Source organism: Trachypithecus francoisi, unplaced genomic scaffold (assembly GCF_009764315.1).
Source record: "Trachypithecus francoisi isolate TF-2019V2 unplaced genomic scaffold, Tfra_2.0 Lachesis_group1, whole genome shotgun sequence".
NCBI classification, from domain to species: domain Eukaryota; kingdom Metazoa; phylum Chordata; class Mammalia; order Primates; family Cercopithecidae; genus Trachypithecus; species Trachypithecus francoisi.
In genome coordinates, this window is record NW_022681454.1 from 62,671,025 (window position 1) to 62,689,518 (window position 18,494).

Here is an 18,494-nt window from a genome sequence, read left to right on the forward strand (position 1 = left end):
GCAGAAAAAGGTCAGTCTGGGCAGAGTGGTGGATGTGTATGTGTCAGGGGTGTGTGTGCTAAAGCAAAGGGGGAACATGTAAAATGATAAAGTAGAGCCAAATCTCAATTTTTCTATTTTTAGTACAAAATGTTTAAATCACCCTGAGCTCCCTATAGTTAGCTGCCTTTATACAGAAGAAACACTGATTGGTTTGGGGAACCTTTCCACATTAGAACATACATGCTACTTTAAAAAGATAATCACACCATTCCATGTTTCAGTCTCTTGCATGAAGAAGAAAAAATTAACAAAAAATAATTATACCAGAAAGGAATGCTATTACACGACAAAGCTGAAAGTGTGTAATGTTATGGAAATCTACAAATCAGAGCAACATTCCAGGCTAAACACTAGATTCATGGGATCTGTTGGCTTTTGGCTGCTGTGAAATTCACAGAAACACACATACATATATTTATATGAGTAATAAAATTTACACTGTCTCAACAAGCGAAAAAACAGCCATAGCAAAAGCTCGATGTAATCTTGAAATAATGTCTCTTTTAAACACGTTATCAGCAAATATCTTTAAAAAGCAACATAAACATACATTGACACTATTTTACTTGGAACCAAAACATAAAGATTTCCCACTTATTGCCATGGGAAATAAAACCTAAAACTGACATTTCCTCTTACGGAAAACAATTAAAAGGTGGTTAGAAAATTTTAAAAAGCAAAGAAAAAAAAAGCTGAAAGATGTTGGTGTGGCACGCACCTTCTGTATCATCGCGCATTTGCTCCACCAAATCTGTCAAATCCTCCCAAGAGTCTTTGCAAACGGCAAAAAGAAAGGAAAAGAAAGATAAAATGTCATGCAAGCCCAGAAAGAAAAGTGCTATTAAAAACAAGATTTCCATAGGGATAACTGAAAGGGAGGTTCCTAGAATTCTTTCTACTTATCACAGCGATTAACAGTGACAAGGGCTGGGACTACAACCAAATAAGCAGAGATAGCAACTATGGTTATTAAATATGTTTCAAAGCTAAGATTAGTAATTTCAAGGTTTCAAATAAAGGGAAACAAAGATGCATATCCTATTAAAAAGCAACACAGATTTTTTTTTCTATTGAAAACCAAAGGCTCTTTGTATTCTAAGTGTAGGCAACATTAATCTAATTCAATATTTATTTTGATCACTTCAGGGAACCGAAACGTATGTGCAATATATTTCTTTTAGATTCAGGACAAATATTATGATGCAAACTAGTGACTTTTCTTAAAAAAAAAAAACCAAATACTTTTTCCAACTCCCCCTCCCCCAATTCTCCTTCCCCAAAACAAAAATAAAGGAGGTTGCTTTGAAGATACATAAAATAAATCACATATAATTCAATAAAGTCAGATGTTTATTCAACATACAGAACTAGCAGGATCTGAGGCAGTGACCTACAATCAAGCACATTAATATTTCTGCAGGAAATAAATATTCAGATTAAGTAAAATAAAGTCTATAAATAGCCTCAAGTAAATTCACATCATGTTTTATCACCAAATAAGTTCAGACAAATTTATGAAAAATGCTTTTCATTTCCAGAGTTTTTCTTTTTTTTTGGAATTAGGTATCTATATATGTAAACCAAATGGCAAGTGTCTCATACAGGAAAAAAAAATACTGTGAGTTGGCTACTATTATTTTATAGTAAATTAGTGCTGAAATACATTATATATAGACATATTTGCACAAGTCATTTTCAGGTACAATCCTTTGACAATATAATGTGCCACAAATCTATATTATGTAGGATTACAGATTCATGAGAATGGACTCTTACCATTCACATTATTACTTTACAGACTTGCTGTGACCAAAAGTCAACAGAGGGAATATTCTCATTTAGTTCTTTATTGTATTTAATTAGAAACTCTATTTGTCACCTACTAAGATAAAAGCCTACCTTATTAAAGCAAAATATATATATATAAAGAGCCTCCAAGATTTGTATAGAAAAATGCTCTGGAAAGTGAATTTCTAGGTAGGAATGTGTGGTAGATACCAGGGATCTCTGATTTTTCCTTGGGCATGTCGCATCTAGAGCATTTTTCTGTTACAACCAGACATATTTTCTGTTTTCTTCTTAAAACAGAGATTAAAGTTTTAAGTATCAGAGTGATGTAATTGATTTAAGCGAACTTTTCTCCCCTAGAAAGTAAAAGGTCTATCTTTACCATGTAAGGTGCTCTCCACTTTACCTTGCCATGGTCAGGACTTTACTACAATAGGTATCATGCCATTCTTTTATACCTCAAAGAAAGATTTGTGAAAGATTTTTAAAAATTGTGCCTTCTAGAATATTTATATTATTAAAACAACATAGTTTAGAAATGCTGAGTGGACTGTAGCATGTATAGTGCCAAGCAACTGGTCATGAAAGATTGCGACCATTACTTCATTCCAAAAGCCTGGATTAAATGGTTTAAAATGCTGCACCCAACAAAATTTGGTAACCGTATTTTTAAGATGCATATGAACATAGCTTTTTTTTTTTTTTCAGTCAAGAGTTAAGAGAGACAAAACCAGTCCTGGTGGGCTGAGGCAAGAGGATCATCTGAGCCCAGGAGTTTCATAGCTGGCATGAACAACATAGCGAGATTTTTGTCTCTCTCTTTTTTTTTTTGAGAAGAAGTCTCGCTCTGTAGCCCAGGCTGGAGTACCGTGGCATGATCTCAGCTCACCGCAACCTCCACCTTCCAGGTTCAACCAATTCTCCTGCCTCAGCCTCTAGAGTAACTGGGACTACAGGTGCACGCCACTGAACCCGGCTCATTTTTTGTAATTTTAGTAGAGACAGGGTTTCACCATGTTGGCCAGGCTGGTCTTGAACTCCCGACATCAGGTAATCCGCCCACCTTGGCTTCCCAAAGTGCTGGGATTACAGGCGCAAGCCACTTCGCCTGGCTGAGACTTCATCTCTTTAAGGGAGGAGAGGGGGCGAGAGAGATATAGATGGACACAAGGCTGGAATTGTACAAGGGCACTGAATTAGGAAGCATAGCTTATTTAAGATTTACTTAACTAATTTCTTGACTATCATTCTGTTTCAGGTCTAAGAATGAAAAAATCAATAGACTAATTATGTAGCTCTGAAAAGACTTAAGCAGGTGGCACTGTAAACATCTACCCTTAAGGTACATAGTGACTCAATGATGGCAACAGTCTTGTCTGGTAGAACGGGACCCTTGCCCCTCTTGTACTTCTTTTTTCTCTGGATGAGGCAACTGGCTGAATGAAGCTCCTTTTCTACAAAGAAGTGCTTGAATGGACTCAAAAAATGTTTCCCCTTTGTTTATGTATCCATGGTTGTGAAATCTCTTCTTGAGGTAGCCTTTCTCTAGCAGTATTGCTATAGGCAACCAAGTGACAGATTTTACAAGGCCTGGGGGTTATTTTGTCCCCTTGAGACAAAGTGTCTTCGATTTACAGTGTTAATTTTTAGAACTGTATTAGTTTCTTAAGGGAACACCTTTCTGAAGCCCCAAACACAGATACATCACATACATCTTTGAAGGGCTATTGTGACAATAAAATCTAATAAATTTAAAGTACTTAGCAAATCATAGGTACTCAATGTCAACTTTACACTTACAACTGGATTTCTCTAAGTATATTTAACATAATTATTCAAAGACAATAGAGTGAATGGAATTTTAAAAAGCCAGCTAAGCTAAATATTAAAAAGGAAAAAAAATAAGTCGACCTAAATAAACCAAACGACAAGTTAACAGCTGAGGTGCTATTAAACTAACCACAGTATTATTAGCTTGATAACAAAGCAATTGTCATATATTAATTTTCATAAATGCTTTGAGGTTTTGTTCTAATAATCTAGTAATTTAGGCCAAGGCCTACTTTCTCCCCCAAAATATCAGCAAAAATCAACAACAACAACAACAACAAAAACAACAAATAGCCCTAGAAAAGGTAACACATTAAGTCATCAACACTTGAGCCATTTAAATTTTACTGAGGCTGGGTGTGGTGGTTCATGCCTATAATCCCAGCACTTTGGAAGGCAGAGGTGGGAACACCGCCTAGCCGGTGAGTGTAAGAACAGCCTGCTCAATATAGGGAGACCAAGCTATTTGAGAGATCGAAACAGGAGGATCACTTGAGGCCAGTAGTTTGAGGCTGCAAGAAGCTATGATCATGCCATGGCACTCCAGCCTGGCTGACAGAGTGAGATTCAAAAATAAAGTAATATAAAATAAAAACAAATAAAATAAAATACTATAAATAATAAAAATAAAATAATATAAATAATAAAAATAAAATAAAATTTATTGAGCATTTATGGTGAGCAAAAGACTTTACTAAGGCAATAGAAGTTAAAAAGATGAAACATCCGGCTGGGCATGGTAGCTCACGCTTGTAATCCCAGCACTTTGGGAGGCCGAGGCGGGCGGATCATGAGGTCAGGAGATCAAGACCATCCTGGCCAACATGGTGAAACCCTGTCTCTATTAAAAATACAAAAAATTAGCCAGGCATGGTGGTGCATGCTACCAGCTACTCAGGAGGCTGAGGCAGGATAATTGCTTGAACCCGGGAGGCAGAGGCTGCAGTGAGCCGAGATCGCACCATTGCACTCCAGCCTGGGTGACAGAGCAAAATTCCATCTCAAAAAAAAAAAAATGAAACACCCATAGACAATGCCCTTGAGATCTAAATAACTATGACACAAGGTTTAAAAGGAATTAAGGCTGGGCGTGGTAGCTCACGCTTATAATCTCAGCACTTTGGGAGGCCAAGACAGGCAGATCGCTTAAGTCCAGGAGGCGGAGACTAGCCTAGACAACATGGCGAAACCCTGTCTCTGCCAAAAATACAAAAACAATTAGCCAGGTGTGGTAGTGCATGCCTCTAATCCCAGCTATTGAGGAAGCCAAGGCAGGAGGATTGCTTGAGCCTGGGAGGAAGAGGCTGCAATGAGCTGAGATTGTACCACTTGCACTCCAGCCTGGGTGACAGAGTGAAACCCTATCTCAAAAAAAAAAAAAAGGAATTAATAGGCTGGGCATGGTGGTGGCTCCTGCCTGTAATCCCAGCATTCTGGGATGCCTAAGCAGGCAGATCACTTGAAGTCAGGCGTTTTAAGACCAGCCTGGCCAACACGGTGTAACCTTGTCTCTATTAAAAATACAAAATTTAGCCGGATGTGGTGGTGTGTGCCTGTAATCCCAGCTATTCAGGAGGCTGAGGCAGGAGAACTGCTTGAACCCAGGAGGTGGAGATTGCAGTGAGCTGAGATGGTACCACTGCACTCCAGCCTGGTTGACAGAGCAAGACCCTATCTCAAAAAAAAAAAAAAAGAGGAATTAATATTAGTCACATAAGTGAAGATAAAACAGATTCTTAGGTGAGCAGCTAGGTGACATTAGAAGGCTAAGGAGGACCAGGCCTGATGGGGAGTGAGGGGATGAGGAAAGGAAGCCCTGACCAGTAGACCCTTTGCTCTCATGCTGGAATGGCTATGCTGGCAGAGGTAACGTCTCTAAGATACTTTAGTTGGGAAGCTGCTGTCCACAGGACTGGACACTGTGGGATTCTCAGACAAAATGTAGTATATCTCATATATACCCTAGCTTTATATCTCTATAAGAAATAAAAAAGGAAATCCGGCCGGGCGCGGTGGCTCAAGCCTGTAATCCCAGCACTTTGGGAGGCCGAGACAGGCGGATCACGAGGTCAGGAGATCGAGACTATCCTGGCTAACACGGTGAAACCCCGTCTCTACTAAAAAATACAAAAAAAAAACTAGCCGGGCGAGGTGGCAGGCGCCTGTAGTCCCAGCTACGCCGGAGGCTGAGACAGGAGAATGGCGTAAACCCGGGAGGCAGAGCATGCAGTGAGCTGAGATCCGGCCACTGCACTCCAGCCTGGGTGACAGAGCAAGACTCCGTCTCAAAAAAATAAAAATAAAATAAAAAATATAAAAAATAAAAAGGAAATCCCCGCATGCAGCCTTTTCATCCCAAAAAGCAAATTCTAGCAATCTTAGAAAAGCATGCAGTTTCTCATTGCACAATTAAGAATAAAAACTCTCTTCTGCTTAGAACAGTACTGTTAGCTTAAAAAAAAAGTAGAGAAAGTAGTATCATGAGGTTTTCAGCTGCTGAACCAACTGTCTTGAAAACCACAACTGTATCCTTTGGAAAGTTCAGATGTTAATACAGCATGAGAAAAATGCAACCAACTGCAGCAGGAAAGACAAAACCAAGCTTTTATAAGTAGCTAATATGAAAGTTTATGATACCATGCTAGTCAACATTTGTTTTAGTTGTTTAAAGTAGCTTGGCAATGTGTATAAAAATTAAAAACTAAAAATTGGTAAAATATTCAAGTTATACACATAACAATTTTTCCAAAACTGTCTTGGGTAGAAAAATTTAGAAACAACCTAAATGCCTGTAATAAAGAAATAGTCAAAGAAATTATGGCACATCCAGGCCAGGTGCAGTGGCTCACGCCTGTAATCCCAGCACTTTGGGAGGTGAGGGTGGGTGGATCACCTGAGGTCAGGAGTCTGAGACCAGCGTGGCCAACATGATGAAACCCCGTCTCTACTAAAAATACAAAAATTAGCTGGGTATGGTCGCGGGCGCCTGTAATCCCAGCTACTCGGGAGGCTCAGGCAAGAGAATCACTTGAACCCAGGAGGCGGAGGTTGCAGTGAGCTGAGACCACGCCATTGCACTCCAGCCTGGGCAACAAGAGCAAAACTCCGTCTCAAAAAAAAAAAGAAAGAAAGAAAAAGAAAAGAAATTATGGCACATCCAACAACTGAAGACATTAAACAAAATGATACAAATTTCAATTTACCCACATGGAAAGATATTGCAGAGGAAAAAAGGCAGGTCACAGCACAGGTGTGGTATGATCATACATATATACAATTTTGTGAGTTTGCAAGTGAACCTTCAGTGCATATATTGAAAAAGAGCATCTGATACTAAATCTTAACAGTGGTTGTCCCTAGCAGTATTAGAAATGTAGGTGCATTCTATTATTTCGTATTTTATACTTTTCTGTATCTTGTGACTTACAATGCAAATATATCAGCTCTATAACTAAAGTTGTTTTCATTAAAAATATCCATACATAATAATGCTAAAGACATTTTTTTCTTTTCTTTCTTTCTTTTTCTTTGAGACAGGGTCTCAACTCTGTCACCCAGGATCACAGCTCACAGCAGCCTCGACCTCCCGGGCTCAAGTAATCTCACCATCCTCCCCTGTCAGCCTCCTGACTAGCTGGGACCACAGGCATGCACCACCACATCCAGCTAATTTTTTTTTTGAGACGAAGTTTTGCTCTTGTTGCCCAGGCTGGAGTGCAGTGATGTGATCTCATTTCACTGCAACCTCCACCTCCTGGGTTCAAGCACTTTTCCTGCCTCAGCCTCCCAAGTAGCTGGGATTACAGGCGTCCGCCACCACGCCTGGCTAATATTTTGTATTTTTAGTAGAGACAGGGTTTCACCATGTTGGCCAGGCTGGTCTTGAACTCCTGACCTCGGGTGATCCACCCACCTTGACCTCTCAAAGTGCTGGGATTACAGGCATGAGCCACAGCACCCAGTCACACCCAGCTAATTTTTAATTTTTTTGTAGATACAGGGTTTTGCCATGATGTCCAGGCTGGCGTTGAACTCCTGAGCTCAAGCAATCCGCCTGCCTTGGCCTCCCAAAATGTTGGGATTACAGGTGTGAGCCACCACACCCAGCCAATATTTTCTTTAAAAACATTGTTTTCAACACACTGACATACAATTTTGAGAATATTTAATTATGATGAAAAATATATAATTACTTAGCAGCCATTTGGGGAGAAGTCTTTTTCACTGTTCCTCTACACATGTGCTTCTAAGCTCATCAAATACTTCTATTTGTTCTCTGGAAAAGCTCAAATACCAAAAATTGCAAAGGAACAGATTTTAGTATTTATAGCCCTGTACTCAAAAGCACTTCATAGTAGTCACAGTTGACTGGTGGGGACTAGAGGAACCACAATGAAAAAACATGCCAAATTGTACACTCTCCACCTCCCCCTCAAGAGGGGCACCACCAGAAAAGCAAAATGCAGAACCAGCTACTCAAGAGTACAGAGTATTGTGGATGCTCTCAAACGACAGCACTTGCTCTTTCCAACCAGATCGTGGTTGGTACCCAGGCTTGGGAATCTGACAACGTGAATTCTGTTCTGAGTTCTTTCTTTCTTTTTTTTTTTTTTGAGACGGAGTCTCCCTCTGTCGCCCGGGCTGGAGTGCAGTGGCCGGATCTCAGCTCACTGCAAGCTCCGCCTCCCGGGTTTACGCCATTCTCCTGCTTCAGCCTCCCGAGTAGCTGGGACTACAGGCGCCCGCCACCTCGCCCGGCTAGTTTTTTTGTATTTTTTTTTTTTTTTTTTTTTTTTTAGTAGAGACGGGGTTTCACCATGTTAGCCAGGATGGTCTCGATCTCCTGACCTCGTGATCCGCCCGCCTCGGCCTCCCAAAGTGTCTTTCTTTTTTTTTTTTTTGAGACGGAGTCTCGCTCTGTCGCCCAGGCTGGAGTGCAGTGGCCGGATCTCAGCTCACTGCAAGCTCCGCCTACCGGGTTTACGCCATTCTCCTGCCTCAGCCTCCCAAGTAGCTGGGACTACAGGCGCCCGCCACCTCGCCCGGCTAGTTTTTTGTATTTTTTAGTAGAGACGGGGTTTCACCATGTTAGCCAGGATGGTCTCGATCTCCTGACCTCGTGATCCGCCCGTCTCGGCCTCCCAAAGTGCTGGGATTACAGGCTTGAGCCACCGCGCAGGGCCATGTTCTGAGTTCTATCACTGAGCGGCAGTTATCTTATCTGGCACAGCATTTCCTTTTGGAAAATGATTCATATTTCAGTGATTAGTTTAGGACAAACGACTTTTGGGTGTTAGAAGCTGATAACCCAAAGAAGAATTAATGTGAGTTCTGTTATGAAGGGCACAAATTAAAGATTAAAGTAGAAGCTCCGTTCCACGAAAATTCAGAAAAGGCTCGCTCACCAATAGAAGAAAAGACTGTAAGGCACTACGGTTACTGACAGTGCACTGAAGCCAACGCCAGTGCAGATGTATCAAGGAGATAGGAAGAAACTGAAAGTAGCCCTGAAACAGGAAGGAAAAACTGATTTTATACAGAGTATATTACGGTCAGGTCAGAGGCAACATGCAGCTCTTTCGTGGTTTAGATAGGAGCTGGCATACAAGTACAGAGCTACTGATATTTCTCACCCAGATTTAGAATTTTACAAAATCCTAGAAGCTAAGTGGGTAAAACTTACCTTGAAAGGGTGACTAGCCAGGTTATTTTCAGGACAGAGCAACAAGAAGGGATGAACCTTGTCCAAGAACTTTGTCCCATAGGCTTCTGAGACTGTATTAAAAGCTACAACCTTCTCACTTCGAGAAGTTCACTGAGACTGCCTTCTGAACACATAATCACAGCTCAGAGAACCTGACAGTGTAAATCTAAGGCGGACTGCACTGGTGGCAACAAATGTTTCTGTAATCTCACCAAGGGCCAATTACAAAACGGGGTGTGCCACAGTGAAAGCAAAGAACAATAACACAATTCTGTGAAAAAGAGAATCCCAATGACTCAGGTTTTATTTTCCAAACACTTAGGAAAGGAATCAATCAAATGCTGTACATGCTTCTAAATCTAGACACTGTGGGCCCCCCCATACACTGCAAATAGCATTTACACAGCTAAGAAAACAAAGCATGCCAGTAAATAAACACAGGTCTGTGAAAAAGCTCAAAATAAAATGCCTAATAGAAATCTTAAAAAATTATATTGGAAATTGAATCTAAAGCAGTAGCCCTGCTGTGAGGCAAACATTCCCACTCACAGATGGTGAAACTGTCATAGAAGGTACTGATATATAATACAAATATCTGTTGGATGGATGATTGCACACCCGTACATTTTCATAAAGTTTTTTCCCTTGAAAAAGGAGCATTTGTTTTCCTATTAGAGTAATATGTCCTCTTGTAGAATATTTGGGAGATATAAAGAAACATAAAGAATATTATAAAAATCACCTGTAATTCCACTATCCAGAGATAATCAATTTTTATATTTTTGATATATTTCCTTTCACTTGTGTTTATGTATACCTATGCTTAAAAAATTTGTGACTATAGTAAATATGCAGCTTAAGAGGCAGCTTTTAAAGTTATATCCAAACATTACCCTATACATCAAATATCGTTCCACAATAATTTTTAGTGTAAGATGTTCTACAACTTATTGAATAATTTACCTCTTAGGCTATTTAAGTTGCTCTCAAGATTGTGCTACAGGAAGTCAGAATACTGTGATAAATACACAGTACATACATAAACTTTTTGTTTGTATCTCTTATTATTTCCTTAGGATACGTGTCTGGTACAATTACTGAGAATTAATTTTTTTAGGGTCCTTGATTCACAATGATAAAATGATTTCTATAAAGGATGTACTAATGTACATTCTCACTAGCAGAGGCCCCAAGTTGTCCCATATTGTCATCAATACTATATATTAATATATTTAAAACAATAAATTATTACATTATTCTAAACTTATATTTTCCAAATAATATATAGTTGGTCCAGAATATGAGATTAAAAAATTGAAAATAAAGAAAACATTAGAAACCATAAATTAAATTGTAATGGAGGAAGACAAAATCTTTTATTATTTATTTATTTAGAAATGGAGTCTCGCTCTGTTGCCCAGGTTAGAGTGCAGTGGCGTGATCTTGGCTCACTGCGACCTCTGCCTCCCGGGTTCAAGTGATTCTTCTGCCTCAGCCTCCCGAGTAGTTGGGATTACAGGCGCCCACCACTGCTCCCAGCTTTTTTTTTTTTTTTCCCTAATACTTTAAGTTCTGGAGTACATGTGCACAACGTGCAAGTTTGTTACATAGGTATACATGTGCCATGTTGGTTTGCTGCACCCATCAACTCATCATTTACATTAGGTATTTCTCCTAATGCCATCCCTCCCCCAGCCCCCTGCCCCCCGGCGTGTGATGTTCCCTTCCCTGTGTCCATGTGTTTTCATTGTTCGACTCCCACTTATGAGTGAGAATATGCGGTGTTTGGTTTTCTGTCCTTGTGATAGTTTGCTCAGAATGATGGTTTCCAGCTTCATCCATGCCCCTGCAAAGGACATGAACACATCCTGTTTTAAGGCTGCATAGTATTTCATGGTGTTTATGTGCCACATTTTCTTTATCCAGTCTATTATTGATGGATATCTGGGTTGGTTCCAAGTCTTTGCTATTGTGAATAGTGCCGCAATAAACATACATGTGAATGTGTCTTTATAGTAGCATGAAAATTCTTTCTTTTAAAATGGTTTTATGGAGTAATAGGGAATCACTGAGTTCACCAGAAGTTTGTTGGATATCTACCATAAATAGTACACAGTACTATGTGGCCTTCTGAAGAATGCCAAAGAAAAGGTTTGTCCTGAAGAACTTTCTATATAACTTCAGAAATAAGGAATCCCATAAATTAAATAACTGGAGAATGATTCCCAGCATATTCAAACAAATGTCCCAGATGCTACCCAGTGATTCTGGACATGAAAGGTGTGAGATCTGTTACAGAAGGACTTGTAGATGAAGGGAATCGGGGTCCATCACCCTTCCTGATATAACACTGGCATGAAGAATCACAAGTTGGAATAGTAAAACAAAAAGAATAATCAGGGTTTTACTGAAGCACAGTCTGACTAGAGCAGGTAAGTATGTTGAAAAGGAGTTTGAAAAAACATTGAATAAAAAAAAATCATCCAAAGAAGGGCATGAGAATGCTTGGCTAAAAGAGTAATGGTTATGTATTACAATGTAACAAAATAGTAGCTACTATTTCAAACAATCCGTAATCACAAACATTACTGCTATCCCAAATGCTTTTCAGGCTAAGCGTGGTGGCTCATTCCTGTAATCCCAGTACTTTGGGAGGCTGAGGCGGGTGATTGCTTGAGCCCAAGAGTTCAAGACCAGCCCGGCCAACATGGCAAAACCCTGTCTCCATTAAAAATACAAAAATTAGCCAGGCATGGTGGTGCGCATCTGTAGTCCCAGCTACTCGAGAGGCTGAGGCAGGAGAATCGCTTAAACCTGGGAGGCGGAGGTTGCAGTGAGCCGAGATTACGCCACTGCACTTCAGACTGGGCAACAGAGCGAAACTCTGTCTCAAAACAAAAACAAAACAAAACTGCTTTTCTTATTGCTTTTGTACATCTGCTTCAGAAAGCTAAATTTAGCATACAGAGATGTCACTTGCCAGCCAGGTCAGTTTCAGCAGTGTACTATTTTTGCTGTTTGGTAGTATATGCACAATTATGTAAATATTTCCATTTACTTTATAAAAGTGAGTGAAAAGAGGAAAAAGAAAACAAGTGGACAAAAAGCTCAATCTCCACTTTAACAGACGGCAATCCCTGGCCGGTCGTGGTGGTTCATGCCTGTAATCCCAGCACTTCGGGAGGCCAAGGCGGGCAGATCACCTGAGGTCAGGAGTTCGAGACAAGCCTAGGCCAACATGACGAAACCCCTTCTCTACTAAAAGTACAAAAATTAGCCAGGCGTGGTGGCAGGCACCTCTAATCCCAGCTACTTAGGAGGCTGAGGCAGGAGAATTGCTTGAACCCAGGAGGCAGAGGTTGCAGTGAGCCACGATCGCGCAACTGCACTCCAGCCTGGGCAACAAGAGCGAGATTCCCTCTCAAAAAAAAAAAACAAAACAAAACAAGATGGCAATCACCAAGCCTGTCCCAGCTGGGATGCTTTTGGCCTTATCTGGATGCTCACTGTACTTAAGTTGCCAATGCTGTGTTCAATTGTGTATAAAACTTCTGGAAATATATCATCAGAGACTGGGAAGAAGACTCCCCCTATTAAATGCAGGCCTATTGTTGGACTTGCACTCTAGAATTCTGAGACAGGAGTATTGTGTATGAGTTGAGCCATTGGTTGTCTGAGTTTGAATCCTGCCTCTACCAGTTATTACATCCTTGAATGTCAGTTTATTTTACTTTTTTAAATTTTTGAGTTGGAGTTTCACTCTTGTCACCCAGGCTGGAGTGAGTACAGTGGTGTGATCTCGGCTCACTGCAACCTCTGCCTCCCGGGTTCAAGCAATTCTCCTGCCTCAGCATCTCAAGTAGTTGGGATTATAGGTACCTGCCCCCATGCCCAGCTAATCATTTTTTTTTTTGGTATTTTTAGTAGAGATGGGGTTTCACCATGTTGGCCAGGCTAGTCTTGAACTCCTGACCTCAGGTGATCCACCCGCCTCAGCCTCCCAAAGTGCTGGGATTACAAGTGTGAGCTACCGCGCCTGGCCAAATGTCAGTTTATTTGTAAACTGGGGTTAATAACTATATCTAGGCTCAAAAGATTGTTGTAAAAATTAAATGAGATAATACATTTTTAACACTTGGAGTAAATAATTCCTGGCAGAAAGTAACTAATCGGGCCAGACGTATATTTTATTGCATGCAACTGATCATCTGTGCATCACCTCTCAATGTCAGATTCCTCATCCCTAAAAGAAGGTTAAAAAGCACATATTTTGGCAGGGTGAGGTGGCTCACGTATGTAATCCCAGCACTTTGGGAGGCCAAGGCAGGTTCAAGGAGTTCAAGACCAGCCTGGCCAACATGGTGAAACCCTATCTCTACTAAAAATACAGAAATGAGCCGGAAATGGTGGTGGGTGCCTGTAATCCCGGCAACTTGGGAGGCTGAGGCAAGAGAATCACTTGAACCGGGGAGGCAGGGGTTGCAGTGAGCCAAGATTGCACCACTGCGTTCCAGCCTGGGTGACAAGAGCAAGACTCCGTCTCAAAAAAAAAAAAAAAAAGGAAAAGAAAAACACATATTTCTTGATAACTGATAACTCATTGATTTTTAATCAATTATTTTCTTATTTATAGAGGTTCAAGAAAGGACAATGCTAAAACTTGAGTTTAAGCTACTACTAATGTTCATCTTTAGTCTGTCTGATAAATAACTTGTTTAGACTACTCTATAAAGTTAGATATAAAAATATAAATATAAAATAAAATGGCAATGTATTTAAGAATATGGCTTAAACTGCTGTGGCTCCAGCTACTGATTCATGAACAACTACTAATAAAAATAGCTACCATTTACAGAGTGCTTTACATTAATTATCTCATTTAATCCTCCTAAACTCTCAAGTAGTTACCATTAATATTCCCAGTTAAGAGGAGAGAAAAACTCAAGCATGGTGGTTCACATCTGTAATCCTAGCACTTTGGGAGACTGAAGTGGGCAGATCACTTGAGGTCAGGAGTTGGAGACCAGACTGGCCAATATGTGGAAACCTCATCTCTACTAAAAATACAAAAAAATTAGCTGGGTGTGGTGGTGTGCGCCTGTAATCCCAGCTACTCAGGAGGCTAAGGCAGGAGAACTGTGTGAACCCGGGAGGTGGAGGTTGCAGTGAGCCGAGATCACGCCATTGCACTCCAGTCCAGGTGACAGTGTGAGACTGTCTTAAAACAAAAAAAAAACTCAAGCATGAAGGGATAACTCGTGCAACGTCACATGACTACTGAATAGTGGGGTAAAGGAACTGGATCCAGGTCCAGGTCCAAGCCACAAAATCCATACTTTTAACCACTATCCTATATTATCTCTAAATTAATGACCATCACAGTAGCTAAAACACCAATTGTCCAATCAACCCCATTATTGTACTAATTCCTTTATTGTTCTCAAATATACCCCATATTGAGAGCAATCAAGTTTTCCATAGTCTAATTAATATCCACCCAACTCTAAAGAGACTCATTAGGTATTCAGCAGATTTCTTCAGTCATTTTGAATTCTGTGTCAAAATTCTACTTAGAAATTTCCAAATCTCAAGGCCTCATTAAAAAAAAAAGAAGAAATTTCCAAATCTCCACAACAAATATCCTTTTGTAATCAGAAAAAAGTCTTATTTTAAAAATCCAACTTAGCTTCACTTTAAAAAGCACATAAAAATTATTTTAAATTGCAATTTTTAACTTTGCCTGCTACTCAAACCATATAAATATCAAAAATATGATAACAGACAGTAGGGATGTGGAATAAAAAAGAAAATAGACCAAAAGCTGGACATTTAGTTTAAGAACAAGGAATGGTACTTAGATCATAAATTCTATTAAAAAAAAAATCTGTCTGAAACACTTTACAGAGTAAAGGCAATATATGCAAAATAACATTTTCTCTTTTGAAATACGATACTACTGCTGTCTTTTAGGCTAATTTCAATTTACAGACAGTCCCCGGCTTATGAGGATTCAACTTACGATATTTCAACTTTACAACGGTGAGAAAGTGATATGAGTTCAGTAGAAACCCTACTTCAAATTCTGAATTTTGATCTCTTCCCGAGCTAGCACTATGCCAGGTGATCCTCTCTCATGACCCTCTCTCAGCAGCAGCAAGCCGCAGCTCCGGTCAGCCACATCATCCTACTCAGCCACACGATCAGCCTCAGATCAGGGTAAACAACCAATACGCTACAGGGTACTGTGCTGCCAGATGCTTTTACGCAACTGTTGGCTAACTTAAGTCTTCTAAGCATGTTTAAGGCCGCCTAGCCTAAGCTATTTAAGCTATTAAGTTCGGTACAGTAGGTGTATTAAATGCATTTTCATTTTATGGTATTTTCAACTTAGGATGGGTTTCTCAGGACATAACCCCAACTTAACTCAAAGGAAATCTGTAATCACTTGAGACAACAAATGAGTCAGGATTTCATTCTTTAAAAATTCTCTTTAAAGTGTCAAAATTTTTACTAACATATACATTTCTAATTAGGTAAACTTTTTAAGGGTAAATGTGTTATAAACTGAGTCATAGCTATAGTTGGTTTTGTTGTTAAACATTCAATAATATTGAAGGCAATACTATAGCCTGCCCCTCATGTATGTGGGCATGTGTATACATAACATGTATTGGTGAATTTCTTTAAAAAAATCTTTTTTTTTTTTTTTTTTGAGACAGAGTTTCACTCTTGTTGCCCAGGCTGGGGTGCAGTGGCACAATCTCGGCTCACCGCAACCTCTGCCTCCTGGGTTCAAGTGATTCTCCTGCCTCAGCCTCCCGAGTAGCAGGGATTACAGGCACCTGCCACCATGCCCGGCTAATTTTTTGTAATCCCAGCACTTTGGGAGGCCAAGGTGGGTGGATCGCCTGAGGTCAGGAGTTCAAGACCAGCCTGGACAACATGATGAAATCCTGTCTCTACTAAAAATACAAAAATTACCCAGGCGCGGTGGCGTCTGCCTATAATCCCAGTTACTAGGGAGGCTGAGGCAGGAGATCTGCTTGAACCTGGGAGGCGGAGGTTTCAGCAAGCTGGGAACTTGCCCCTGCACTCCAGCCTGGGCAACAGAATGAGACTCTGTCTCAAAAAACAGACAAACAAAAAAGTTGTTATTTTTCTGATCCTAGAATTATATGTAACTTGTTTTGAGAATGTTACTCCAAGAAATTCAGAAACATATGAGCATGTGACTTTAAAAAAAATGGCAAAAATAAAACATATCACTTCATCTCAGTAATAATACCACTTCTGAAATTCATATAATGATGCTTAAAGGTCTAACTGAAGTGTTCTGCTTCCATTCTTGAGAAAAACAGAGAATACATGTTCTCTAAAATTTTCATGGTGCTTTAAAAGTTTTTTTACTTTGAAATTCTACTTACTTCCAACATTGCTTTCAAAAAAAAAAGAAGAAGAAGAAAAGAAAAGAAATCCCACTACGCTTTCACAAACTAAAAAAAAAAAAGTCTCTGAGAGATCATTTCAATGGTGGCACGTTTCTTTTTTTTTTGAGACGGAGTCTCGCTCTGTCGCCCAGGCTGGAGTGCAGTGGCCGGATCTCAGCTCACTGCAAGCTCCGCCTCCCGGGTTTACGCCATTCTCCTGCCTCAGCCTCCGGAGTAGACTACAGGCGCCCGCCACCGCGCCCGGCTAGTTTTTTGTATTTTTTTAGTAGAGACGGGGTTTCACCGTATTAGCCAGGATGGTCTCGATCTCCTGACCTCGTGATCCGCCCGTCTCGGCCTCCCAAAGTGCTGGGATTACAGGCTTGAGCCACCGCGCCCGGCCATGTTTCTCTAAATTAAGAAAATGCACAATGAATTTTCTATAAACAAGGCTGCTCCTCTAGTGCTGACATGGCACAAGCAAAGTAAGAAAGTAAGCCACATTCTCACATCTCTGAATGTCCATTTAGTCTCACTCCTTTTATCCTCATCCCCGCCTTTCCATGTGAGGATTCCAACTCTTAATGGAAATTAGGGTACAGACTTAAGCCAGGATATGTAATCTGGAAAAGTGTAAATCTGATTAATGCTTCTGTGGAGCGGGTAGAAGGCTTAATTGAAAGAGTGATGGGCGGGGCGCGGTGGCTCACGACTGTAATCCCAGCACTTTGGGAGGTTTAGGCGGGCGATCACTTGAGGTCAGGAGTTTGAGACCAGCCTGACCAACATGGAGAAACCTTGTCTCTGCTAAAGATACAAAATTAACTGGGCATGGTGGCGCATGACTGTAATCCCAGCTACTCAGGGAGTCTGAGGCAGGAGAATCGCTTGAACGTGGGTGGTGGAGGTTGCAGTAAGCCGAGATAGCGCCATTATACTCCAGCCTGGGCATTAATAGCGAAACTCTGTCTCAAAAAAAAAAAAAAAAAAAAAGAGGGCGGGCGCGGTGGCTCAAGCCTGTAATCCCAACACTTTGGGAGGCCGAGACGGGCGGATCACGAGGTCAGGAGATCGAGACCATCCTGGCTAACACGGTGAAATCCTATCTCCACTAAAGAACACACACAAAAAAAACTAGCTGGGCGAGGTGGCGGGCGCCTGTGGTCCCAGCTACTCGGGAGGCTGAGGCAGGAGAATGGCGTAAACCCGGAAGGCGGAGCTTGCAGTGAGCTGAGATCTGGCCACTGCACTCCAGCCTGGGTGACAGAGCCAGACTCCGTCTCAAAAAAAAAAAAAAAGAATAATGGTAGTGCTTTTGTTAGTCACAATGTATTAAGCATCAAGAACTCAAATGTTATCTTCCCTCTCCATTCTGTACTGGTAAAGGGAACCCAGCTTCTGTAGCCAGAAGTTGGAGAGTCATCCCAGGCACCGCCTCACCTTCATTCTCTAGCCACCCAGCCCTTCAGTCATCGGGGACATTCTACTTTTCCAAGGATTGTTCCTTTTGTGTTCACTCTCGCTGCCTTAATTTGAGATTGTCATCTCTTACCCAGACCATTTTAATAGTTATAGTTAGGGGTCCCTGAGAGCTTATGTTCTTCTGATCCATCCACTAGACTGTTGCCAGAGTGATCATTCCAAATACAAATCTTATTTCATGTTACTCCCAGACATAAAGCACCAGTAGCTTTTCACTACAG

The 18,494-nt window shown here is 40.7% G+C and overlaps 1 protein-coding gene across 13 annotated transcripts in view; it reads right to left on the minus strand.

Moving 5' to 3' along the window:
- RUFY3 (RUN and FYVE domain containing 3) overlaps positions 1 to 18,494 on the minus strand; it is a 104,289-nt gene that overhangs the window by 64,535 nt on the left and 21,260 nt on the right. For 8 of the 13 annotated variants that reach the window (XR_004437987.1, XM_033214498.1, XM_033214497.1 and 5 more), the window contains one exon: positions 761 to 814. The exons of 3 other annotated variants lie outside the window; for them this stretch is intronic. Coding sequence is in view for 9 of the 10 variants with exons in the window: in XM_033214498.1 (XP_033070389.1) it covers positions 761 to 814 (54 nt within the window). In the remaining variant the exon portion in view is untranslated. Of the gene's footprint in view, positions 1 to 760; positions 815 to 9,343; positions 9,527 to 18,494 lie in introns of those variants that run through there. 2 more of the 13 variants (XM_033214502.1, XM_033214505.1) reach the window with 2 other exon arrangements.